Below are 26,901 nucleotides of genomic sequence, written 5' to 3'. Positions count from 1 at the left end.
TGAAAATGTGATGTCTGACATTATTGAGGTACATGATTTGCGCCTTTAGGCTTCTGCGCGAAGGGCCAATTAGAGATCAGATGTGAATTCTAATAATGATAATCTACATGTACATACTACATCTACCATCATGCCATAAGTCTACATTTCGCGTCAGTTTTATTTCCATCTCTTCCATTTACTTGCGATTCAACAGTCCTATCCCATTCCCATTCAACTACGTATTATACAAGTTATGACTTAAGTACGTGACCAAACTTCACGGGGTGATTCTTTGAATTATTCTAAGACGAAAATCTTATATAAACAGAGGTCCGGTAATGTGTCGTTATCAAAATACAGGATGTCAAGTTTTTTTTTTAAATCGTTTTATCGTAAAAACCTTAATAATCCTTCAGCAGATTTTGGTGAAATTTGACAGTGTTATTTATGGTTAATATTGTTATTTATGTGGCACTGAAGTTTCAAATCTTTTTAATTTTTTTGCCTAAAGCAACTAAAAATACAACTTTTTTGTCTCTTGAATTTTTTTTCCATTAAGTTTCTTTTTGCTTGCTTGATGTGGAAAAATATTGAAGTTTAAAAAAGTCAGAGACCCATAAATAACACTGTCAAATTACAACAAAATCGGCTAAAGGATTATTAAGATTTTGACGAGAAAACGATTTTTTTAAAACGGTTTGACATCCTGTATCTTGAAAACGAAGCATTATCTGATCTATGTTTATATAAACTTTTCGTCTTAGAATCACTCAAAGAGCCACCCCTTGAAGTTTGGCCAAGTATTTAAATAACACCCTGTATAGTTTACTTTTTACTTCCTTATTGATTACTCTTAGACATAAATTCATTCCAATGTGTTAATAAGGGATTATACCTATTTGACCCCACATTTTAGTGTATTGATAACACAATTATTGCATCCGAAAGCCTGTGTTTTGGTGAAGCAAAATCATCCAAAAAAATATTACAAACAATATAGAAGTCTGAGAGTATTCATACAGATCTTGATTTTTCCAGTTTTTTTGCAAATATTTCCAAAACTAATGGGATACTTTTCAATTATCAGATTATTCCGCATTCAAATGCGCAACTTTGCCTCAATTTACTAACTCTCTATTTTGTATAATTACAAAGACAGCAATGCTAATGCATCAAATTCGTAACGCCCTATACAAGATTAGCCACACAACCCATCCATTAGAAAATTTTTCACTTCCTACTATCGGAACCCAATGAAATTTCATTTCATGCTAAAATCGAGCACCTTAAATTCTGGCAGCACTTCCGATTATACCCAAAGTAGCTACCTACTTTGTTATTTTAAATGGAACCCCTTATTTTTTGTCATTTTTGGATTTCTCGTTAAATTTTAAGGATAGTTTATGTAAAGTATCTTATGTCTAAAATTTACCATTTCCGGAAATTTCACCACTAAAAAATTTGAAAATTTTCACAGACGCAAGATCCTACGAAAATCAGTATTATGCGTTAACCGCTGCGAATTTTGGAATTGGTGTTCTGAAGCTTCAAAAAAGACCTGTCCAGAATCAGTCCAGAGAACTTTAATAATATTTGATATAGAATTAAATTCTAGACTCGAAAATGCTTTAAGATACTGGGTGTTCCATTTGAAATAAACAAGTCGTTGAGATTTGTAAGAATGTAGTTTCGGAGGCATATTTCGGGGGTTGTGGAAGATTTTTTATCAAATTGAAATACGTCAAAACGTAGCTTATTAGGCCCTCTTGGAGCCTCAGAACACCGATTACAAAATTTTCAGCAGTTAGTGCACAATACTAATTTTCGCGGAATCCTACAAATGTCAAAATATTTAAAATTTTCGATATAACTCGAAAACGATAAATTTTAGACGTAAGGCACTACATAAACTAGCTTTAAAATTTAACGAGAAATCCGAAAATGATAAAAAAAATTAGATTTCATTTAAAATAATGAAGTTGGTAGCTACTTCCGGTATAACCGAAACTGCCGCCATTTTTTAAATATTTTACTACAATTCAAAATATTCGATTCTAGCATGAAACCAAATTTCATTGAGTTCTGATGGGAGGAAGTGAAAAATTTTCTAATGAATGAGTTGTCTGACTATCTCTGTATACCACTACGAGGAATTTGCGTTAACTATTACAACGGAAAAGCTGCAAATAGCATAACGTTTAGAAGCGATCCCCGACAGACCTTTGGACTAATGGGGCTTAGTACGGATTCGACGACAATCTGATGATGACTCGAACTTGGTTCGATACGAAGAAGTCACTAAGAGTGCCGAATGTTGAAGCGAAACTGCGGTGGATTTGACCTCAGAAGGAGAACTACTTGGAAAAATGTATCGAAAATTCTAAGGGGATACAATTTTGAAAGAAGAACTGGCAGAAGGTTTTCAGAGGGGGTTATGAGGATCATTTCAAGGTTTCTCTGTAGAGAATGGCACTATGGAAATCAGAGACAAAAATATTGGTTCCGACAATACTAGCGGTTCCTGGTTGATACGTCGGGTAGTCTTTACAGACTTGCTTTGGTGATGCATTCCATGGATATACTACTCGGTATTATTAAGAAATGATCGAAGAACGTATACTTCGGTCATTATATAGGGTGTTATTTAAGTATGTGGCCAAAGTTCAAGGAGTGATTCTAAGACGAAAAGTTTATATAAACATGGATTGGGTAATGCTTCATTTTCAACACATGGGGTGTCAATTTTTCTTTTATCGTTTTTTCGTAAAAATCTTAATAACCATTTAGCTAATTTTGTTGAAATTTTGCATTTACTTATTATTAAATGTTTGTTACTAAAAAATGTTTAAAATTTGTTTAAATTTAGTTTAAATAAAGCATTTTTCTTAAATTTCCGGCGTTACCCCTGTGCACGCCACTAGTAAAAAGAGACACAATTTCTAGCTTAAACAATTTCTTTGTACTCCATTAAAAACTGTCATCAAATTTCATTGTCATATTAGTTTGCATTTTCTTGTTATTTAGGAGTTTTTCTTAATATGTATGTAATAATTTTTCAAAAAACGTTTGACACACTGTATCTTAAAAAAAAAGCATTACCAGAGCCACTTTTCGTCTTAGAATCGCTCAAAGAATTACCCCTTGAAGTTTGGCTACGTACCTAAAAACACTCACATATACATTGGTCATCGAGTATCATTCGCTAGAGCTCATCATAAAGGGCTGAAGGTAAATTGTAGTAGAAGAGAAATCTACGTGGATTGATGGTAAAATATTGTCATAAGCCTCTTCAAAAATAGACCATATAGTATTGTAATCAAATTAAAGAAGGCGAAGATCTACTAGAGGAAGTTTTTTGTAATCCCGCCACGTATCCATTAATCCATTTCGTCCATGTACTATATAATTATTATTACAGCAATCTATATCATATTTATTTATATAATTATGTAATTATTATTAACTTCTGATGGCAATTTCCTTCCATTCTGAAACAAAATAGCCACAAAACGAACACAATAAAGCATTCCATTCCCGCGAGAGGAAATTTGATCCTAACTACAGATCGCCAGCCAACTACCACTTACACAATATAGCGCATATCTGTCTTGAGGTTATCTCACGACATTGCAAGAGAAAGGCAAATTTTTCAAAAAGATCTTCCGCATTCTGGCCTTATGTTATAACCGGTAATAACCCGGTGCAGGTATTGAATTTACACATAACTTCATATTGGGTATAATTTCATCCGGTGAGTACATGCATTTTTGCGTGCTTTGGTAGATAATAAAAAGGAATCACATTTAGATACATATTCGAATAAACTTGAGGAAATTTATATGGCTCTAAAGTTTAATGACAAAATTCCCGATCATCCCAGAGAATTCCGGTTCTTCCATAAAAAAGAAAAAGTTTATCCGTCGTTGATGGTACCATACCTACCTTGATAGTCAGAGTCATGGTTATAAATTTGTCACTTGGGCCATTGTACCTACCTTCTTGTAGCGACTATGTAGACCCCACACAGAATAGCTGATGCGCTTCAGTATGTACTCGCAAATGCGGGTGATCTTGGAAATTTAAATATCGTTACTCATACAAGAAGGATGCTATAAATCCAATTAAATTTATTTTATTACATCCTGCAGCTGCCTAAGAACTAGGTCATTCTGCAGTAAGAAATGCAAACACCATCGGTTTTTCTTCTCATACTAATAGTCCTTTTTACCACAGTTTGGTCGGAAGTAATGGGATACAACTAAGGTTGTTGGATTGAGAGGGCCAAACGAACGACCGAGTTAAGAGAAAGGATAACAAAGCTTCAACCGGATATGAATTACATATCATTATTTGTCTATACATGGTGTTCCTACAAACATTTTTCACCGCGGTTATTTTGGATAATTGCGAAAGTATCGTAAAACTCCAAGACACGTCGATTCGGTTTTCGACGGGGGTTCATAATAGCACAGATTTTAAATTTATTGAAATAACCCCCTCTATGGGAGTGCAAGCAGCTTTGGAATTTCAAATGAGTAACCTCTCATTTTAAACGTAATAAAATTCTCTTTTACATAATATCCATTTTATTTGTTTTTGACCACTAGCTCTGAGAAAAATAATGCTCCTAGGACCTATCCAAACAATTAAATAAAATTGACTAATTAAATGTTCAAAATGATTTCCCTCCACCTCCATGCAGTAAAATAAACGTTACTCCATATTTCTTACAACATTTCCTAGAACTTCAGGGGTGATTAGGCAACACTCTTCCATTATCCGTCTTCTTAATTCTTCCAGGGAATCCGGTTGGATTACATACATTTTTGATTTTAAGTACCTCCATAAAAGTCGAATAGTGTTAAATCAGGTGACCTGGGAGGCCACTCAATCAATCCTCGACGACGGTAATTGAGAAAATTTTCATCCAGAAATTGGCGTACTGCTGTTGTAAAATGCGGAGGTGCCCTATCCTGTTGAAACCATACATCGTTTCCTATAATGTTTTGATTGTTTTCGATGGCTTCCACAATCATCGGATAGATGTGAGTTTGCAGAAGATTCAATATAATTCCCCATTGAAACATTTCGGAAAAAAAGTGATCCAATCACCTGGTCACCAGGAATTCCAGCCCAAACGTTTAGCCTTTAAAGGTATTGAGTATGTTCTTCTCTGAAAAGCCTTGAATTGGAATCACTCCAATATCGATAGTTATGGCGATCAACCAATCCATTTACAAACATCCGTTACATTTGTCCGAAAAGCAAATCGAATAAAGTATATTGGAATTAGCCACAAGTCTATCAGCTAACACTTCACAATACTGAAGACAATGGTCGAGTTTGTCCTCGTTGAATTTATAGACCAGTTTAATCTTACAGGGGTTATACTTGCAAGTTTTCAAAGTACGCCAGCAACTCGTCGCAGGGACACCTAAAACTTCTCATAGTTTGAGTATAATTTAAGACACGATCTGCTTCCATTTGGCCAACTGCAGCGATTTCGGTGGCTTCATTTCTGACCGGATTTTTAGATTGCTGCTTTTTATTTGGTACAGACCTGTTTCTCGAAATTTTCGTACCAAAGAAATTACGTAAACATGGGAAGTAGTCTTCTCTGGGTGCCTTTCATTGAAAATTTTTGCTGTTACTCGAGCGCAATCGTTATTCTTAAAATAAAGCGAAATTAATTCAACCCTTTCTACCGTGGAGTAAAGCTCAAAGGGAGGAAGAAGTACTAAATCAATTTTAAATTGCTGAGCTAAATGTAAATAACGTGTTTAACAATTTTGTGTGTGGATTCCTTCAGGAAAATAAAAGTGTTGTTATGATAATGAAAAAAAATTGTTTATTCGAGATCATCAAAGGGATTTTGTGAATATTTCGTCGCATCGTTATTTTCCTCAGAACTGGTGATTAAAAATACAAAAATTGGGTATTACGTAAAAGAGAATTTGATTACCTTTAAAATGAGGGGTCACTCGACCCATGGATCCAATTGAAATTCCATGATTGCTGATTGCACCCCTACAAAGGGGGCTATTTCAATAAATTTAAAATCCGCGCCATCATGAGTCTTCGTCGAAAACTGACTCGATGTGTCTTGGCGCTTTACAATATTTTTACAACTAACCAAAATAGCCGTGGTGGAAAGTTTTCATTGAAACACCCTGTATGTATATGTACTATTAATGTGTACTGTTATGAACTATTAGATGCTTAAAAGCATAACCTACAATACGAATAAGCGGTACTTAGGTCATTAAGAATGATCATACTGGTCTACGTTGTTATAATCACTCTGATGGTAGAATAATTGCACAGGAACCGTATTTCTGGTTTTGCTGCTTGTTACAGTTTCTGATGTAAGGCGGTTTTAAGTGCTAACTGTAAATTAAGTGTTACAAATTATTCTAGGGAATAGCATGCGTGGAAATATGTTTACTATACAGGGTGTCTTTAGCTGAGGGCCTATTAAAAACATTTAGAGAACCGCGGAAGCTAGAAAATCGCAATGTGGGAGGCAGCCGTTCGAGCTCAAGATCTATCGATTGAAAATGTTTTCAAAATGACGGCACTCCAGGAAGTATCGGAAATTTACAACACCTTTGTTATTTTAAATGAAATGGCTGTTTTCTATTTTTTTATGATTCTGTGTTGAGTTTCAGGTCATTAACTTCATTTAAATATTGCTAACTTAAAATATAAACTTTTGGAGGTAAAAATTGTTTTATATCAAAATAGGCAAAAATCTTCTGTGTAAAAAAGTATTATAGTGGAATTACCAAAGATAGAACAACAAAATTGTTCCAGTAAAAAATCAAAACACTGCACTTCATTCTTTTCAGATGCAATTTTTATAATCATCTACAAGGTGGTCCGCAAAATAAATTGAACTAGGCCAATACAAAAAATGCCGAAAAGTCATTTCCTTCAAATGGGACACCCCGTATTTTATTACATAGGCTAAAAGGCCATTCATTCTGCATTCAGTCATGTAACATTTTCCTATTCTTATATTAGATTTTTTTTCAGTTATTTGAGTTGAAATTTGAAAGTTAAAAAATATATATTCAAAACATAGTTAGTTGCTCGGTGATGTAATATCCTTAATTACATGTCAACAAATTATTTGAATAATTGTTTAAAATGTCCACCATTTGTTCCCAAACATTTTTTTGTCCGGAAGTACTCTTGGTCTCAACTCAAATAACTGAAAAAAAATCTTGTGTACGAGCTTGTATAAAATCTTGTAAATGTTTTTTTCAGCATTTTTGTATTGGCCTAGTTCAATTTATTTTATAGGCCGCCCTGTGGATAATTATCAAAATTCAACTGAGAAAAACGAAGTGCAATGTTTTGACTTTTTACTGGCAAAATTTTGTTGTTTTGTACTTACTAGTTCCATTATATCAAATTTTTATTACTCACAAGATTTTTGCCGATTTTGACATAAAACAATTTTTATCTCCGAAACTTGACATTCTAGGTCAGCAGTATATTATGAAAAATTGACCTGAAATTCAAAATGGATTCATAATTTTTGTTTAAATAGCCATTACATTTATAAAATTTAAAAAAATTAAATAACAAATTTCCGATACTTCCGGAAATGTCGCAATTTTGAAAATATTTTCAATCAATTGATCTTGAGCTTAAATAGCTGCATATTCAATTGTGATTTTCTAGCTTTCGCGGATCTCTAAATACTTCTAATGGGCATTCACCTAGACACACTGTATCTTTATAGCTGAATATAAAATCAAAGACTTAAGGATTTATACAGTGTTCATGGCAAGGCTCATAGATTTCAATGTATTCGTGGCAATAATCGTTGGGTAAAGTTGTGAGCACCTAAAAAATTTGCCCTCAGAGAGTTCAAGGCAATATTGAGGTGTCCCTTGAAAAAGTCTACAATGTGTCAACGATTGATTACAGTCAAGGTCATAATTAACCCAACACAAAGTCACAATATGTCAATAAGGAATTTATTTATTTACCTTGGAAATATCAAAGTAGATCACATGATAATTATCCTCAGGTTTTTCATTGATTTTTCACTGAAATAACTCGTAAATAAGTTAAAAATTGATTAGAAACTAGTAAAAAAAGAAAATTCATTTACCAAAGTGTTTTTGACGAATCATGGTTCTCGAACAGTTACGCAGAACATTCAAATTTTTTAATTTTGGAGACGTTTTGAGCCAAAACGGCTCTAATTAGAAGTTTTAAAAAATATAAATGCGGAATAATGACCGGTCTTGAGTACTATGATCTCCATGTAAATGTTTTTCAATTGGATAATTCGTGCAGGAGCAAAAAAAATTAAATCCGATTTCCCATGTTAAACTACTATGTTCAAAGTTCGCCTGGACACCCGGTATAACTATCATTTTTAACATGGCACATACATGGCTTCATAATCAATCAATACTTCCCATAATGGTGTCTTTTAAAGCTAGTTATTGAAAAACCAATTTATTCACTTGATGTATAAATAACAGTTAAAATCGTCCCGAATCGAATCATTACTGGAACCCCAATAATACAACAGTTGTGCATCGAAATTATGTCCAATAACGGTATAAAACGGTGTAAAAAAAACGAAGAAAATATCGGTCGTTTGTGCAAGGTGTTTCCATATGCTTTGAAGTACCCCAAGTGCGTTTATTTTATGAATTAGAAAAAACTAATTCCCTATGTTGGAGTATACAAAGTGTAACATATCATCATGGACATATTTCAGGGAGCGATAATACTCTGCAGAATAATTTTAAAATATACTAATAGACTCAGTGTCAAAAACACACTATTTTTGGTATACAGGGTGGCAAAGTTTAATATTTTTTCTCATATTTTGCGAGGATATTTTTTTATAATTCTGTTTTTGTTTAATTTTATTTTTATTTTAAGAAATTTGGTTAAATATTGCAAATTGCTTCAGATAGGCGACAACTGAGCCGAACGATTACTTTTTTTTCTTACTTTATATTCTTAATTTGTATCGATAGATATTTTTGCAAATCCTACGAAGATGGTGAAAGATGCAAAAATACTGCAAAAGGTCAAAAAGCTAAACAATTGAAGAATGAATTTAAATTTTATATCAAAATGTTTACAGGATCTTCCAAAAAAAGATACAAAGCAGAAAATGGTGAATGATCCAAAAAATGTAACACCTATATATGGCTACCAACAGTTTTGACATTTTGTTGTAGAGAGTCTTGAAGGAAATAGGTGTACGAAATTTCAAAAATGTTAAATATTTTTAAAAATGTGAAATTTTGCCACCCTGTACATCGAAAATAGTCCGTTTTGACCACGGGTCTATTAACATTTTTTTATTATTTTGCAGAGCACTATCACCTCCAAAATATCTCCATCACGATATGTTACACTCTGTTTATTACTCATAATGATCAGAATTCGTAATCCAATAAAACTAGCGAATATCATACATTAATTAAAAAATTATTGTGTTGGAGGTTTTTAAATGCAAAACAATGTATATTATTGCATTTTTAAAATCCTAAGCGCACTAAAGGTGTAAAAATGTACAAAAAATGTACAGAAAAACTTTGTGCAAATATATAAAAAAAAACCTTTAGGGGTGCTAAGATCCATTCCGCAGACTACCACAATTACGTCAATTTACTCATGCAGACTTAGCAAAATCTGTAAAAAGCGAGAAAAAAGCTAAAACGTGGTAAATCGATCATTAATAAAAAAGCAAAGTAAGACCTTAAACAGAAATGCGGAGACATCTCAACTTCTGAAGACAAAGAGGCCTAACACCACTTTCTTTGCCTTCAGTCGTCAACTTCGAAAAATCTTTCTGTTAAGTGTATGTTCAATGGTTACTAAACGTTTACGCCAAGGTATTCTACCTACCGCATGGTAAACATGCCCATAAATGATGAACATCTCCATGAATGATGAATCTATAATGCCATCTCGATTTGGGCAAAACCCTACGTCCTAGCCAGAGACTCTTGGAAGCCGTTAGTGCAAACATAGCTCTTCGAATAAGGGGTCCCATTGAAGTGAATGCACTACCAAGAAGAAGTTATTAATGAACGAATTGATGGGGTCGCTGCGCAAATCCTATAAGAAGAGATAATGGTATTTGTTTAGCGAATAAAGTTTATTTATAATTATCATAAACTCCAAAAACTTTTGGCGTCAGGCACGAAAGACACAATTCAGGACAAAATTGAAGGTAATTTTATATCTTCAATTTTGCTCTGCACCCACTAACTCTGAGTCTGCGGCCTGATCATAGCTACCTATCATACAAGGGGAACTTCCTTACTGACGATTCCTAGATCAACTGGCAGTAAATTAAGATTTCAACATCAATAGCGAGACTAAAAGGTTCTTGAACGAAACCTAAGTCAAAACATATATATGAAAACCAGTCATTAAAGCTTCATTTCATAATGAAGCGTCAAAATTTAGATCGACTCATGTTAGTTTCGGCGAATAGTTGAGGAGAATTATTAAGGAACCGGATTCGCATCTAGATGTTTTCAACAAAAACACTTTTAATTTAACAAGTTACAAGGTAAATTTAGGTGCTTTGGAGGCCCATGCTTGGGTGAAGTGACTACCCGTTTTTTGCTTGTCCACTAACTAATGGCTTTGTGTTCTTAAACAAAAGTGTTCATGAAGTTTTCTCACGACAATCCGCAGATGGAAACAAGTTTGTTTGGCCGATCAGAAACGAGCTTCATAAGGCAATTATTCAAAGGAGCGCGAATTACTACTTAATATTTAATTTGTTATTTTGCCTTTTTCTTTAGAACCGATTTACTAGATACTCAGATTATAGTTAATGACACCATTTAAATTTGGATTAATTTTATTGCTTTTAGTACATAGATACAATCTGACGTCGATGGTACTTGAGGAATATTTTCCGGGTAAGAAGATACTTAAATGTAGTATAATTAAAATTGTTGTATTTTAAATTTACCGTTCAATAACAGTTTATGCAGATAAAAGAATTTTTCACAAGCATAAAGGCTTTCTGCAAATTATTGCTGCATGAGGCGCATTAAGGCTCAGACAAATGTGGTTTGTAGGAAGGGTGTTTTTCCTCGGAAAAATATATTACATTTGCTCCTGCTCTTTTCTAGTTTTTATCCGCAATAAAAAGAACATTTGCAGTTCTGAAGCCCAATCTTATACTCTGGGAAGTGGAACGTTCCTCGGGTAATGACACGAGCTTGTTTAACTTATGCAGTGTGGTACCGTGACCGTCCTTAGCAGATCTGGACTGGTACCCGTTTCTTTATTTTTGTATTTTCTTTGTTCTAATTTGTTTATACAGGATGAGTGGTAGCGGCACTGACACAGCAGGTGCGTGTAGGGGACCTCAAAATATGACGATTTGTCGATTTTTTTCTGCGGTTGATAGTTGAGGCGATGGTGACCTCCGAAGTTAGCTTGTAAATTTCTAAAATACGGCATATTTCAGTAATGCGTCATCACAACACAACCAAATTTGGAACATATTTTACTTATTATGTAACATCTTTAACTTGTAGAAATGTGAAAGCGATAGATGCTCCATAAGGGTTGGATTATAGGTAAGGTAAGGTCTAACAGAGTTGAGATTTTGTTTATCTGTAAAGTAACTAACAAACGCGTATTCTAGGTCCCAAAATATGACGAAAACTTCATATAAACATATATCGAAAAGCGCTTCATTTTCGATATACAAGGTGTGAAAGGTTAATTTCTGATTTTCTTTTTTAATGTTTTCGCAATATTTCGAGATTAAGTAATGAAATTTTGCACTTTATTGTAACTTTTTTGCTGTTTCTGAATCCCTAGAACGAAATTGCCACATTTTTCCAGAGGCCGGTAGTGCTAAAATGTGTCTAAACCTTTTTATACTTAATTTTATTGACGATTTTATGAGAGAGATATTAACGTTTAAGATTTTTACGTAAAAAAGGTACTCCTGTTGAAAGTCGAAATTTTTAACAGTGTTTGAGAAAATTGAGATTTAACAAATCGGTGGACACTATGATTCATTAAATAAACATTAAATTTAAAACCCAGTTGGCTTTGAAATGAAACAAAACAATATGTTTGACATTTCCGTATATGACAGTATTTATTAATAAAGTCTGGTTGTTTTTCGTTGTCACCGCAACAGTGTGTAATTACAATTATTGTTGAAGAAAGTGAATACCTTTTCTAAATTAAATTTTAAATCAAATGTTTATTATTTATTTATTTATTATTTACTGTCAAAAAATTATAAAATTTATATTATGCATAATAATGTATATAGTTGTAACAGCAGCAGAATGGCCTGCACCTAAGTTTGCCTTTCTCCTTAACATGACAAGCTTCGCATCGAATGGATTTCCTTCTTGATTTCAGATTGATCCGTATCGAACACATTGCCATGGTCGAAATTCTGCAGCAGTTCATTGGTTGTAACCCAAAAAATCGCCAGGATGTCCGTTCGCCCATCTTTATTGTCCTCGTGCCTTGATGTTATAAAGAAAGTTATTTTACGAGATCGATGCGAGCAACCTGCTTCAGTCTGAAAAGTCAAATTTTGCCAGCAACAAATCCTGGAAGTCCGACGAACTTGTTCGTGTGAATGGCCTCTCGTCGCAAATCAACATCGTGGATATTGGCATGGGACACTCGAGCTTTCTGAAATTCTGCCAGAATATTCTAACAAATTTCCTATATTTTCTCCTTCCTGTTCCCTCCATTATCACGTTCACACTTTAAAAAAATTGACTCGTTGGAGTACTTTTTGCGAAAATAGAAGCGGACACACGTTAAGATCCATGACCAGTGTTTGCTTCATTTGCTGAATCTCCAATGAGTAAGAACTTCCCGTTTCTTGAAGAACGCAACTGCCATGGGCTCTCTCTGTTCATTGTCAGTAGATCCATATGATGATTGCGAGCTTGAATCTTCGACCTCCGTTTCAATCATATTAAGAATGCCCAGAGCTCTATCCAGCAATGTGGTCGATCGTATCGTTCTGGTAGTCAAAAAGAATGTTCTCCTCGCAAGTCACCACTGCATTGTTGCTGGCACAATTACGAATGAGTTTGACGATGTATTGTGCAAAATCTCGTTCGGAATCAGTGGGCATTGGATCAGAACGATTCCAATACCCTCGACAACTAGTTTAGTAATTGCACGTGGATTTATAACGCTCATGCCTATGAAGACATTAAGAAGTTGGAGTGCTATTTAGAAAACCAACGGTTCCTGCGAAAAGTGAGATGCTGATGCTTTTCTCAAATGACTTTGGCTAATTAGCTGCTGATCGTATCCAATTACCTGAAAACTGATTATTGTATTCGCAATTTTCTAGAATTTTTATAAAAAGAAAACGAAGTTTTCTTTTCTTCACAGATACGTAAATTTGAATCATTGCCAACCTTCTAATTTTTGGTTCTAGCGTTGCAAACCGGGTCGCGTAAATTCTGGTCCTAACACCCCCAAATTCTTTTGTTAATTACACATCTTTGCAGGCGAATATTGGGAAAAATTCTACCCCCCCTCTGAATACTGCGGCCACAGTCTCCGTCGGTGCCGAGTTTCATTAAAATAACTCTCTTACCAATTGCAGGATTCCCTTGTTAAGCATAGATAGGTCGAATTGGTGTTATGCCTATTGAAGCTAAAGAACTTACATTATTCTAACGAAAAGTAAATGAGAAAAAAATACATAACTTTAATTTTAATAAAATTTATTTGCCAGCAAAGCACAACATTGTGTAACTATTTTATTTAACAATGATAGAGCCTGAATGTTAATAACACTGTTTTTTTAACGAGCTGTTATTACACGCAATTTAAATTTGGTACGACACATATATTTTAAAGAATTAAATCTTTTAATTCTACAATCTAAAGAACATATAATTTATACTCATAGTGATACGAATAATCTCTTATTAAGACTAATATAGGTTAATGTCCAATATTTTGTCAAGAACTTCTTGACATAATGCACAATATTTGAAGAAAAAATCTCTTCGAGATCGATTTAATTTTGAACGCATTTAAAAGGCGTAGTAGTTAAATACGTAATGTTATTAAGTTAAACACGTAACTTATTTTAACTACCTACATTAAATAGTACTGGAAAGACAAATTCCAAATTCAATCGTGAAATAAATTTGGGACACTTAGCTTTCCGTCGCGGCTGACTAATCTCGCATAAAGTACATGTTTTATTGTCCAAATTTTACATCACCACCTCTTGTCGTTAACAACCTCCTTTTATTACTAATAACTTTATTTTAATATTTAGGAACAAATAAGTATTGAATCTATGAGGAGAAGTCAACTAAAATAGATTTCATGCCAAAGGTCATAAGTTCAAGTACAAGAACGCTTGGAAAGGTCGATAAGAATCTGGGAAAATAAATAAAAAATTAAGCAGTCTTCAATTATTAGTCACACATAACTAAAGGTTATGAAAGAAATGGTACATATAACGTTAAAGCCATTGAAAAATTAATATGAGACACGTTTTTTAGCTCCACTATAAAAAAATGGAGAAGTGTCTATTTACAAAACGAAATACCTCGTTGATTATACTAATCTGGAAATTAATAATAATATAGACATAATATTTACACACGTAAACATAATATTTACTGGCATAAGGACCTGCCGAGTAGTTGAAGCGTATCAAGTAGTTTTTTTTATCGAAAGATGTTTGTACAAGTAAACTAACTAAAACCCGATTTTTGGTTTATTTTTTTATTTTTTTTTGTAATAATAATTATCTAAATTAAGTTTTATCCAAAACCTAGGCAAAGAAAATTTAACCTATCTTAAAAAACAAAAAGAATCATAAAACTGATTCAAATAGTAATTAAGTATGTAGTTACCAATTTTTCTATAAACAATAGTATCAACGAAAACTGGACTTCTTACACTACCCTGGAAATGAAAGCGTTTTCCAGAGGATTTTAAATATATAATATACTGAAACACGAATAAGCAACAACGATAATAAAAGGGTCAGGTATCCAGACAATTCAAATCGAAAACTAAATCTCACGAAAAGTAAAAGAATTTCAAAGAACTAACGACAAAATTAAAATGTAATTTCAGAGTCTCGGAGATATGCCATTTTTGTTTAATGTCAGGTGATACTACTTTCAGGCAGGTACAAGTAGTATGAGAATAATTGCGTGCTAGTTCTCGAGTTTCGCAACTCAAAGAACTGCAACACCGAGGCTAAAAATAATGCCACCTAAATGATTAAAAATATAGACGTGCAAAAGAAAAATTTTACGGCAAAAACGAGAAATTAAAATACGACTTCGAATCACCACAACACATTCAATAATACGCCTTTACAATATCACTTACATTAATGTACAATAACTGTTAATAGCTTTGGCTAAACATACATTATATTTATTTTTTGTTATTATTGTTTCAGGCAAATGATATTTGGATATAATAATGCACATGGACATGAGTGACTTAAATAGTATATAGTTTTAAGACGCTCAAAGATGGTAGAAATCTCAATATTTGTTACGCTTAATAAAAGAGGAAATGGCGATAAATGTTTAATTTTAATGCTATTTCCTCTTTGAAAGGCTATTAAAATTACCAAATATTGTTATTTTAAATAAAAATGAAAGAAACCGTTTTACATCCTTCCTATATGTTATAGTTATATGTATTAGTTACATTCGTCTTTTTTTTTGAAGTCCTATGCCACAATCAAGTGTCAGAGTGAAATCACTTAGATTCCAAAAAATATTTTTAGTCAACGATACTAAGACACAGCCTATACTCCATGCTTCTACACTTACTGTGATTTATGTTTGAAGATGTACATCCATAATATTGTTATTAAATGGTAAAAAATGCACTCGTATCTATTTTCCGAGTTAAATTTACAATTATAACTTGTGTTGGATTTTACTGATAACTTTTGATGTAAACTAAGCTCCAAATAAAGTGAGACAGCCAAAAACTTGCCTAACTTTGTTGAAAAAAATCTAATACACATATCTTACTCGGAAAAACATTCTCTAGAACTTTTATATTTACACTATTTTTACTATGAACAATAATAACTCGTCTAGAGGGATTTAAAGAAATTTTAAAAATTCGCTTTTTCCACATATCTACTAAGCCATGGATTTTTCCAAAAAAACTAAAGTTTACTTAAATTTTTTCCTTAAAATTGCAAATATTTGCCTATTTAACCAACTTTTTAAATTCTGCTAGGTACCAAAATCCTTGCAGTGCGCATTAAAGAAAACTCACCCTATATGTATAGAACAGTGAAAATCTACGATTTTTTATCTTCTCCCTTGAAAGAGCAGCGAGGTTTGGCCAAATTTGTAGGATATATCTCTTTCAATACTTTTAACACATTTTAAATATACTTAATAAGGGGCTTAAAGTTCTTTGTAGGTGCTTTTGTCTTTTTTGGATTGGGCTAGTAATAAAAAATATTGCTATCCTTATAAATTAAATTTGTGGTATGTACTTTTCAACGCCAAAGCCAAGGCTAAATCTGAATCCGATGTTGAGTTTATAAATTAGGTTTTAATTCTTTAATTTGAATAACAATGATATCATCTATTTATTCCGGAATGATTTTCAAGGATTTTTTTTTATATTTCAGTGGCTGGAACTGAAGAGATAATTGAATTTCGTAGACACTTTAATAAGTAGTAAAAATATGTTATCTGATTTCTGGCTAATCACGTCTAAAATTGTAGAGAATTTTGAATGTCCAGGTCATCGCCAATCTGGGTAATTAATTTGAATATTTTAGGTTTATGACAATAAAACCAACGCAATTAGTAAAACATCAACGTTTCGTTCTATATTTATAGCCACTTCGAGACAAAAACTAAAATGCTAAGGCTTAACTATATTTTAATCTTGGTTAAAAAAAATTTCACCTATGAAGGTATTTTAAGATGAAGATATACAATTAGGCCTTAGAAGGGAACACTTATGAACAAAAATGTTCATAGTACTAGTGCTGACTGTTGCTGGGATTATCGTGCATTGATGATTTTTACTAATTTACTAGGAAAGAGTACGTTTTATTTTCCCAAAAATACATATTGACGCGCGCGCCACTAATACAATTTAAAACCTTTTCGATATTGCTAATGCAAAATATGCTCATTCCATGGTTACTGACATCTACCAAATTAGAAACTTGTGTAGAAATTAGTGGAAATCAATAAAAACAAGAATTGAAAACATTTTAGTTAATGTATCAATTCTTATCAAATTTTCATAGTAAAATCTGCACCGCACGATTTCCTAAAGGAATTTGAGAAATTGCCTAATACTCATATCTTTGAAGTATTGTCATCAACCTCAAATATCAATACTTACTAATTGACATCATTTGCCTGAAATGCTAAGATATTTAGTCAAAGCAAAAACCACCTAATTCAACTCTCACAACTTGCTTTTTTACTTACAAAATGCTATCAGTTTATCACATTGCCACGTCTTGCCATCTTCTCGGTTAAGACGTCCAACACAACGGGGCACCAAACGGGAAAACTATTTTCCCATTCTAACCCGCAATTCTTTAGCTACACCTAGAATTATATTTCTAGCTACTCTAACCTTTTAAGCGCATCTTCTAATAATTCTTTAGTAGGTGACGGTTCTTGTGCCGGTAGGTTCTTTTGATTGCATTTGACGATTCCCTCCAATATCTCATCGAACGTCAGCAAACCTTTGTCGTCAGACAGAATAAGATCTGCGTCCGGGGAAGAAACGTTGGAAATACTAATGTCCGAATCATCCAAAGCAACTGCGTCGCAGGACACTTTCTCCACATCGTACATGCAGACCAAATCGTCTTCAGTTTCTTGCGTCTGCTCCGGTCTGTTTTCTTTTGCTTCATCCATTGGTTTTTCAGGGGAGTTGTGTTTCTTTTTGTTGACGTATGTTCGTTCGACTTTAAGACCCATTTGTTCTAACCTGAAAATAACAGATAATCGTTTATTTTAAAAAAATTTAGCAGACAGGAAACTTATTTAAAGATAATTCAAGGAAATAACTGTAAACATAACTTACCCTTCTATCAAAAGCAGCATTTAAAAAGGCGAAATTATAATTAAACGATTGCATAATAATTATATATAAAATGATTTATAAATATTACGGAAAAATTCAGGACAGATTTTTTGTATTAAAATAAGGGGATGAAGGCTATACATGGTGTCACAAAATCGTGTCTAAATATATAATTTGAAATTGCATATATATATATGCATAATTTGAAAACTGCAAGAAATAGCGTACTTACGCACATACACAAAGTGATTATAGTCACTCTATTCAAAAATTAGTAAGTTTTTTTTATCTATTTATTCGATATGTTGACTTTATCTTATATTCCAAATTCAAACGTTATTTTTTGCTTAATTTCTTCAACTATCTTTTTTATTTTGTGACTACTTGTGCTCATTTTTACTGCAATAATCAATGGACCGACTACAAAGCAATTTGCATGTATGTTTCCGTTTTGTAATGCACTACTGTATAATTAATCTGTATGGTTGTACTTCATGTTAACTGTTTATCTTATTTTTGCACATAGAATTCACTTATGCATTATTTTGTTTGTCTAAAAAGATCAAATCTTAGAATCTTCTTCAATATTAAGTTCTGGTTAAGTATATACTTTCAGTTACGGTATGTTTTTTTTAATGCGTTGTGATAGTAATGTTGAGGGAAGAAAAAAGGCAAATTTCCATAAATCTATTATTTCATACACATAATACCTTATAATCGCTGACTTTTCAAAATATTCCATATTTACAACGTGTGTCTGCAAACTATGATTTTCATTCTTGACCAAATCAGGTACTCTTTGCCTTAAACTGTTTAAATGTGGATGTCCTTGCTCGTCCTGGGGAGTGTCTGACTTGCAGCTCATAAGTCTATGTAGAAATAAAGAAACACCACATAGAATCCTTTATGAGGCAAATGGAGCTCTAATACATACCTAGGGTCCGGTGTATCCCTCAAGACCAGATAAAAAGCTGCCATATATTCCGAACAAGGCTGCAGCTGTTCCCATGTAAGCCCTGATACATCAAGGGCAACTTGTTTTCCATACATAAAGTACATTGCTGCAGCAGCTAATGTACTGTAGGAAAATTTAAGAAATCCGGGGTCCAAACTAAAAGCGTCCAACATCTGAGATGCCCTGGTAAACTGGTATCCAGAATATTGAGGAAACAGAAAACTTCTGGTCGTGTCTTCATGCAGTTTTCTTCTAATTACACTTGGGGCCTGATGATTTAACGTTATAACAAATTTGTCATCTTTAAGAAGAAAAAATTACCTGGAAGTGTATTTGCATGTACAGATTCAACCAATCACTAGGAGTCATAACGTTCAAATCCCATCCTAAACTATTAAGGATCAGTAGTTCACAATTTAAAATATCGTCAGGGGTGCAAGCGCCATCGCACACATACGAAAGTTCAGTTAGTCGAGGTGGATATACCTCCTCTAATTTTGAAGCTAAGAATAAACATGTAACGCCCACCTGGAAAACAAGGTTGCCAATACATTTTTTATTTAAAAAAAGCTCATTTTGCCCATACCAGTTGCAACTGGTTTTTAGGAACATCCGGCCGAAGAGATAAAAACCTATCGAAGTAGTCAACAGTTAAGTAGTATGTGACTCGCCGTAAGTGGTAAACTTCACATACTTCCATAACCCAGTCAAGCAAAATGGCGCGCATACGAGGCATAAAGTTGCTGAAGTCTTCGAACAGACGAGGATTTCTGAGGTTGAGGGATGCTTCTTCTTTATAGACCTAAAAACCAATATCAAATATGTAAATCACTGTATTGACATATTCAAACAACTTTCCAAATAACTTATGATACATGACCAAAGATTCTTGAACTCTGATTATTAATTACTTTAAATGCCGGATCCTACCCAAACACTATGCACAACGAAGTATCATGTCATTAGGTTTACAGATTACTTTGACCTATTTTCAGTCACTGGCGCCTTTTAAAATTATTATTCAACATTAAGTAGCAATATTGAAATTACTTGAATTGCAAAGTTTGCGTAACGGCAAAGCTTGTTTCCTTATCGCCGGTGATAAGAGGAGATGGTCTTAGTTCCCACATTATTTGTTTGTTGATATTTACACTACTTAGGATAAGGTATTAAAAATCCAATTGCACTAGGTAAAAATAGTTGCAAAAAACACATTCTTCTTACCATGTACATCCAAACTTCCTTGCTATCTGCCCAATTCATCAAGGGTAAAGGAACTCGACGGGTTTTTCTTGGAGACCCAAAGTCCTGTCTCGCACTATTCTTCCTTTTGCTAGTTCTACTTTGAGTACTCCTTCCTTCTTTCACTGAATGAGGAGTTTTGTGATCCTTTTCAGTTGTGCAGGCTTTGGAGGATGACGGCCCAGGATCCCTCTGACTGAAGTCAGTTACGCTTTTTTCTATGTAATATTAAATCATTTGTGTTAAACCATTGTCCAGAATCATTGTTTCGGAAATAATAATAGGATATACAGTCAAATACGCAAAATGACATTAAGTAATTAACGCATAAGGTTTATTATCCTCATGACTGACCTACAACAAATTAAATTAATTCCTAAGTGGCATAATTAACATATTAATCATTGCAATTTTTGCTGTTTGATAATTAAGTACATTCGCCAGCGAAGCGTGGTGTGTCTGACTGGGATTTTAAATTTTAAAGAGATATTGCAGTACAGTAACAATGCATTATTTAACACAATATTTACACGTGCATAATTGCAAAAATGGAAAAAAGTAAAAAACTTACCATGATTTCCCTCTGATTCACTCTCACGCCTCTTCTCACCACTCTCTTGTATGTTCTTGTCCCTGGCCAAGGCATTCTCGCGAATATTCTGGCCATATTTAAATCCCCAAACAGTTTGTTTTGGGTGGATTCTCAGCAACTCTGGGAACGTGAGTTTTGTATTTTCACTGTAAGTTTCTTCCTCCAATCTATTGAGCAGCTCGTTGTTGTCACTATCACTAAGGTTTCCTAAATCGACAGCTTCAGAGGTCTGCAGACTGCTGTCAGAGCTCATTGTAGAGAAAATTTGATGCTTTATTACAGAAGAGTTTATCTGCAACTAAGAAGTAAATCGCGTTACAATTATACTGAATTGTCATTAGTAAATGAAAAAATATTATCATTACATTATAATTCAAGTTCGCTGCTAGGTAATGACACAAGTTAGATCTCTATGCAAATTGGAGATGCCTGCACTCTGCACATGCATAAATATATCAATATTATAGCAAACGCGGTTTGTAAAACAAAACAAAATTAAAGGTGAATATGTAAACTGTAAATTCCAATAAGAACTGGTTCACCTATCAAATAGCAACCTAGTTTTCAGTTTAAAAAACATCGCACAATGTTTTACAGCTTTAGAATCAACAATACAACATAAAGGAACTAGGACATTTGAGTGGGTGGGAAAATTTAGTATATTGCACGTTTGATTGATAGGAAAAGTTTTCCCGGAAATTGCGTTAATGAAAGAACGGCTCTAATTGAACCTGTAAAGGGAAAATGACCCAACTTCTAAATGAGTTTTGCTTTGTTACGATTACATTCGTACACTGTGACCTACTTCATAGACCTTTAAAATTTAAAAGGATGTGGATTGTATTGTTGACAGTTATAAATATGTGTTAAATGCGCAATGGAGTGATGTAACACAACATGAAACCAGCGAATACACAGGTACTATGGTTATGATGGTTACATCCATTATGTATAAAAAGGAAATTGATAATTTGAAGTTTTGACTCACAAAACAGCAATTTGGTACTAATCACCTTACTCTCATCATTCTTGGCTGCCACGGCCGTTTCTCAGATATAGAAATAGCATATTACTTGAACAAATAATAAACAAGATTAGGCGGATATTTAAAACTTAAAAGGATCTTATCGCGTTGCTTAAAGGTACTTAAATGTCTGAATAGGACAAATAATAGTCAACTGATAATGAATTTACAAGAAATACGCGAAACTCTGAAAACCACAGGTAACAGCTAAAAGCTCACCAGGCATGACCGAAGCTGTAGATTTTACAACTGAGGAAACACTTAAAGGTATCTTGAAGAACCGCAAGTATTAATGAGAAACACTCTTCATTATAGGTGTAGACCACCTTATTATTGCTATTCCGTAGCCATGACAATGGTAATGACTAGTTAAAGCTCTAATTATTTGAGAAATTATTAAAAACGTATGAAAAACCTATTTTAAATTAAAAAGAAAATTAATTCACATGATTTTGTATGTTTTGTGTTCCCGGGTAAAATCTAAGCGATAAATGTTTCTAGTTCAAGGAATAAACAAATGACGCCAAAATGGTATTGATCTGGACCTTTTTCATGAAACTACCAAGCTTGAAATTCAGAAAATTTAAATCCTCTGTAGAACACCTGAAAACTTGGAGAAATGTAATAGCAAAATTCTTCTAACAGATCCTTAACATCGGACAATGAAACTTTACCGTTACTCAGATGATCATTAAAAACAAATTAACAATTCACTATTTAATGCCCACATTGAATTTAAAGCTCTGTTGTATTCTTCTTCTTAAACTTTACCTGCAGTTAATCTGGTGACTGTGACTGATGAACAATGGAACAGGTCAACTCACGAAAAATATTTTTTTATAGAAAAAACCTCGTTTATCTAGATAGGCATCATCATCTCTCAGATAATGGTGATTGAAGAGACAAAAAAAAAGTAATGAAAACTGCTATAAAAAAAATTAAGGGTAAACTACATGCAGAAAGAATAAAATTATGGCATAATATGCCATTTCTGCCATATAATACTATTTTCAAATTAAAAATTACCCCCCAGATTAGGAACTCCTTAAACAACAAATAATGTTAAAAGCATCTTTTAAACCACAACACACTAAAAAACATTTTTGCTTCAACTCAATAAATGTTGAAGCCCCTTTTACAGAAAAATTCATAGGAAATATGCAAACTTCTGTTACCAATGGGGCAACTTGGGGGCAGTATATGTTACCTAAGCAAAGAACTTCCCTTTTAATATCTCAGGCTATAACACAAACGTATCTTAAATTTGAATGAGATGATATCTTACAAATAGGCAACTCGCCCCATTGCCTGTAAGGTGTCTGAAGTCAACAACCCCTTGGAATAATGATTGAGACAACTCAAATGAAAATGTTTATTCTCATGTTGTAGAATGATGTTGAAAGTCTGATTTTAAAAAATTTCAAATGGTAGACCAACTGTTGTTACACCCTGAGAAAACGCACTAATTTAGAGCCATAACGTTACTGTAGAACAATGTGTTCAATATCTTTTAAATAGACCTTATTAAAAGTCAAGAAATTTCAAAGGTTATTAAAAATATATATATTTTCTACTAACTAGGATAACAGGATGTTGGAAAAGTTTCTTTCATAAAAAAAAAACCTTTATTACACATAAGCATTTTAGGTAGAGGTTTTTGAGGATGTATAAATGCATTTTACTCCTGAGGAGAAATCTAAATAACCATCGTTAATACGCATAGTAAAATGTTCTGTATTGCATCACTAAATAAATTACCTCTGCCCCAAACCAGTAACTTACTATTAAAGTCATCCTGACATCCCTTGGAATTAAACAAACTAAGGGTAAACTAAAATGAAACTTAAGACTTAAAAGGAAAAATTTTAAGGTTGTATATACATGGTGCACTTTTTCCATCCAAAACCCTCCAGATTGGTTGAATTGCTGCAAAATCAGAAAAATAGTTATTGGCCCATCCCTGACAAAGTACCTAATATTATATCATGATCTGTCAGAACATGGAATGAAGATGAAATAGAAAAAATTAATTATCAAAATCAAAGCTTTAAAATTTTATGGGACAAATTACAGACAGTATCACCATTTCATAGCAATGTACCATCATTTTGACCACATCTACCAAGATGTCTCTCAAAGAGCAGGTACATTTGGCTTGAAAGTGACAAATACAAGAGTCTCTTTCAAAGGAGAAAAATGATGGGGCTGCTAGTGAAGCAGTTTATCGAGAGTTGTCTTACCTGAGAAAAGAATCTTATTTAAAAAAAAGTGTAACACAAATGCATCTTAAATTTAAGTTAGATATGTACATGTCTGAGGAATATGTCAATCGCCCCTGTTTCTACAGTGTCTAAAATCATCTCACCACCCTGTGGAATGATGTTGAAACAATATAAGTCAAAAATATTTAAACAAAAATGAGAATTTTTAAATCCATATATTGCAGAAGAGTGATGAAAATTTTAGCTGTAAAATTAAAAAAACTAAACCACCTGTTATTGCACCCATAGCAGTACAGGAAAAATGTCCCACTAAATTTAAACCATTTAGAACCACATAATGACTCCAAAATCGTCCCTTAAAACTATTTCGAGCAATAGCATCTTAACTAAGGGTTAAAATTACAAATATTACACTTTCAAAAAGGTAGACATTTTTTACTATACTTTAACTGAAATATTTCCTTTCATAAGAAAACTTGAATCAGGGGCAGTCATTTTAGAGAGCATTTAGAGTTGGGGTTGCAAATGTAAATATATTTCATCCCTGTATAAAAGCTATAAAGTACCCATATAACAAAACACTATGAATTGTAGATACTACTTTTGAAATGAAACTTTGAAACATAATCATGGAATATGTTAGTCCCATCCCCCAATTATAACATAACATATAACAACTGAACTCACCCCATCATCCCTCGGAATGATACCTAAAGCAAGTTAGTAATTTAAAAAAGTCACATAAATAAATAAAAAAGTTAACATTAAAACTCAAGCTGCAGACTGCATGACCCCAATCTATCTATTTAAAATTTAAAAGGACAAACCACATGTTGTGAATCTTAAGTAACTTAGTTATGCTTAGTTTACTTATAAGTTTCTCTTCAAAATCATCCCTTAAAACTTTGTCAAGCAGTGATTATGAAAGTCATAATCCTATACAAAACCTGTAGAAATGTGAAATAGGAATAGAGCAGCAGATCTTTGTTCTAAAGCCAATTCTAAAATAGTTTTGCTGAGCTCAGCAATCAGACAGGATGACCTCATTATGAACTTTAAAATTTAAAAGGACAATATATTTCTATACTTAAACCTATTCATGTATTTAAAAAAAAATGAATTAACTTCCTCATATATGGAATTTTATAAGAAGACTTAAAATATTGATAAGGGGTGGTCTATCTACCCTGCAATTTACACTACCTCGCTAAATGAAAATTAATGTGCCTCTCGAATATTGGAACTTCCCCTACATCAAAGATTAAGTCAATAGTAGCGAAAATGGGTTTGAGAGGGTTATAATGCCACCAACCAGTTTGATGGTAAAATAGATAAGTGCCATTGCAAAGCACATTTTTTGGGGCCTAAAAATACCAACTAAATAAACAGATATAAGGGTGGTCGATAGCTTAAATAAATCCATGTATGCCTAGGAAACATTTCCGCATAAAAACATGATCGAAACCTCTGCACAGGGTGAATTTAGGGGTCCAAACTGCGTAGAACTCACGCCTCATTGTGCACATAACCCCCAAATTTTAAACCCATATTTTTCAGGAAGTATTACCTTCAGAGATAAAATATTTATTTCAGGGTGAACTTGGAAGTTCCCTTAATCGTATAAACTAAATTTCAGTGCACTTACCTTCAAAACTCGCCCCCAGTATTTTTCCAAGTGACACCACACCGTTTTTTGGTTAGATCTCAGTTTCTGTGAACACTACTCATGAAAGCAGTTTACTTTAGGGCTTAAAAACCTTTTAAAAGAGTTTTTGATACGTTTTGGGATGTATATAGAAGTTCGGATAATTCTTTGCTACGTGGAGTCTCTGAATAACCGACTAAAAATACCCCAGCACCCTCTTTTTATCCCGCCAAGTAGAGGAAAATGGTAAAATTTTAGGCGGGCAAAGCTTTTACGCTTGTGCGCATCCAACTTTAGACAGATACGTTGCAAATATTTTTTAGGGTTTTTAAAAGGAAAACTGAGGATTTTCTCTATTTATGATTAAAACTGACCCCGGGATAGTTGTAAAAGAGCAGAGTAAATAAAATTAACAACAAATAGAAGGAATATTTTAAGCTGGATATTTAAACGTTGGTTGGGTTGCCTATCTTAAGAATGACAGAGAGCTTCAATCACAACAAATATTAGGAGGCAAAAATTACGTGAAAACCATCAACATTTTCCACTTTTGCTAATGGAAAGCGTCAATCCATGCTTCCTCCATCGATTCCCACTAACAGCGCATTTGCTTTCATTTAGTTTTCAAGTAAAAAGTTAAGAATTCCGACACAATATTTTCAACAAATATCACCTGTTCCTCCAGCTGACAACCAAAACACAAATGAAGTTTGTGGCTCGATCATCTGACGTTTCGTTTCCTCAGGGCCACTTTCGGTCGGCGGGAATCTCTGATGACGTAACGTGTGATGTCGGCAGGGGACATTTAACTGCATTCCAATCCGTATTTTCGCATTGTTGGCATTTTTGGGTTATTTTTAGAACTTTGAGACGATGGAAAAGCATTAAACAAGCATTTGATCAGTTTGATGCCTTCTCTAACACTGAAGAGTTTCTTCTACAAGAAATCTATGAATTGTTATTAGAATTTAATATTCCCACCTATATAGAACAGTAGCAATAGGTGTAAAATGAAATGAATAACAATACCAATACCAACTACTTTCGTTATATACTTTAAGAACCAGAGGATGTTTCTGCTAGTCCATTGAGGCTGGCCTGGTTATATAATTTCAATAAAATCCTATTGGAAATGTCCACTTTAGAAACTCTGTTTTT

General features: G+C 33.4%; 1 protein-coding gene across 2 annotated transcripts; it reads right to left on the bottom strand.

Moving 5' to 3' along the window:
• Positions 1-13,701: 13,701 nt before the first annotated feature.
• CycE (cyclin E) lies at positions 13,702-26,431 on the bottom strand. 2 transcript variants are annotated; one of them, XM_066402299.1, is made up of 8 exons: positions 25,744-26,431; positions 20,832-21,150; positions 20,243-20,478; positions 19,605-19,820; positions 19,340-19,546; positions 18,998-19,287; positions 18,774-18,932; positions 13,702-17,967 (listed from the first exon to the last, which is right to left on the bottom strand). In XM_066402299.1, exons 2-8 carry the CDS (start codon positions 21,103-21,105, stop codon positions 17,598-17,600), a joined length of 1,752 nt encoding a protein of 583 aa, XP_066258396.1. In that variant the 5' UTR covers positions 21,106-21,150; positions 25,744-26,431; the 3' UTR covers positions 13,702-17,597. The 2 variants fall into 2 exon arrangements, with proteins under 2 accessions (XP_066258396.1, XP_066258397.1); XM_066402300.1 differs by lacking the exon at positions 25,744-26,431 and adding an exon at positions 24,786-24,815.
• Positions 26,432-26,901: the final 470 nt, after the last annotated feature.

This window comes from Euwallacea similis, chromosome 25 (assembly GCF_039881205.1).
Source record: "Euwallacea similis isolate ESF13 chromosome 25, ESF131.1, whole genome shotgun sequence".
Classification (NCBI taxonomy): domain Eukaryota; kingdom Metazoa; phylum Arthropoda; class Insecta; order Coleoptera; family Curculionidae; genus Euwallacea; species Euwallacea similis.
This window is presented reverse-complemented; position numbering and strand designations above follow the sequence as displayed.

Excerpts from the sequence above, each read along its gene's own strand:
- CycE (XM_066402299.1), bottom strand. The coding sequence starts at position 21,105 with ATGAGCTCTGACAGCAGTCTGCAGACCTCTGAAGCTGTCGATTTAGGA. Across the intron at positions 19,821-20,242 it reads AGGAAGTTTGGATGTACATG|GTCTATAAAGAAGAAGCATC; the intron begins GTAAGAAGAATG and ends ATTGGTTTTTAG. Across the intron at positions 18,933-18,997 it reads AGGGATACACCGGACCCTAG|ACTTATGAGCTGCAAGTCAG; the intron begins GTATGTATTAGA and ends ATTTCTACATAG.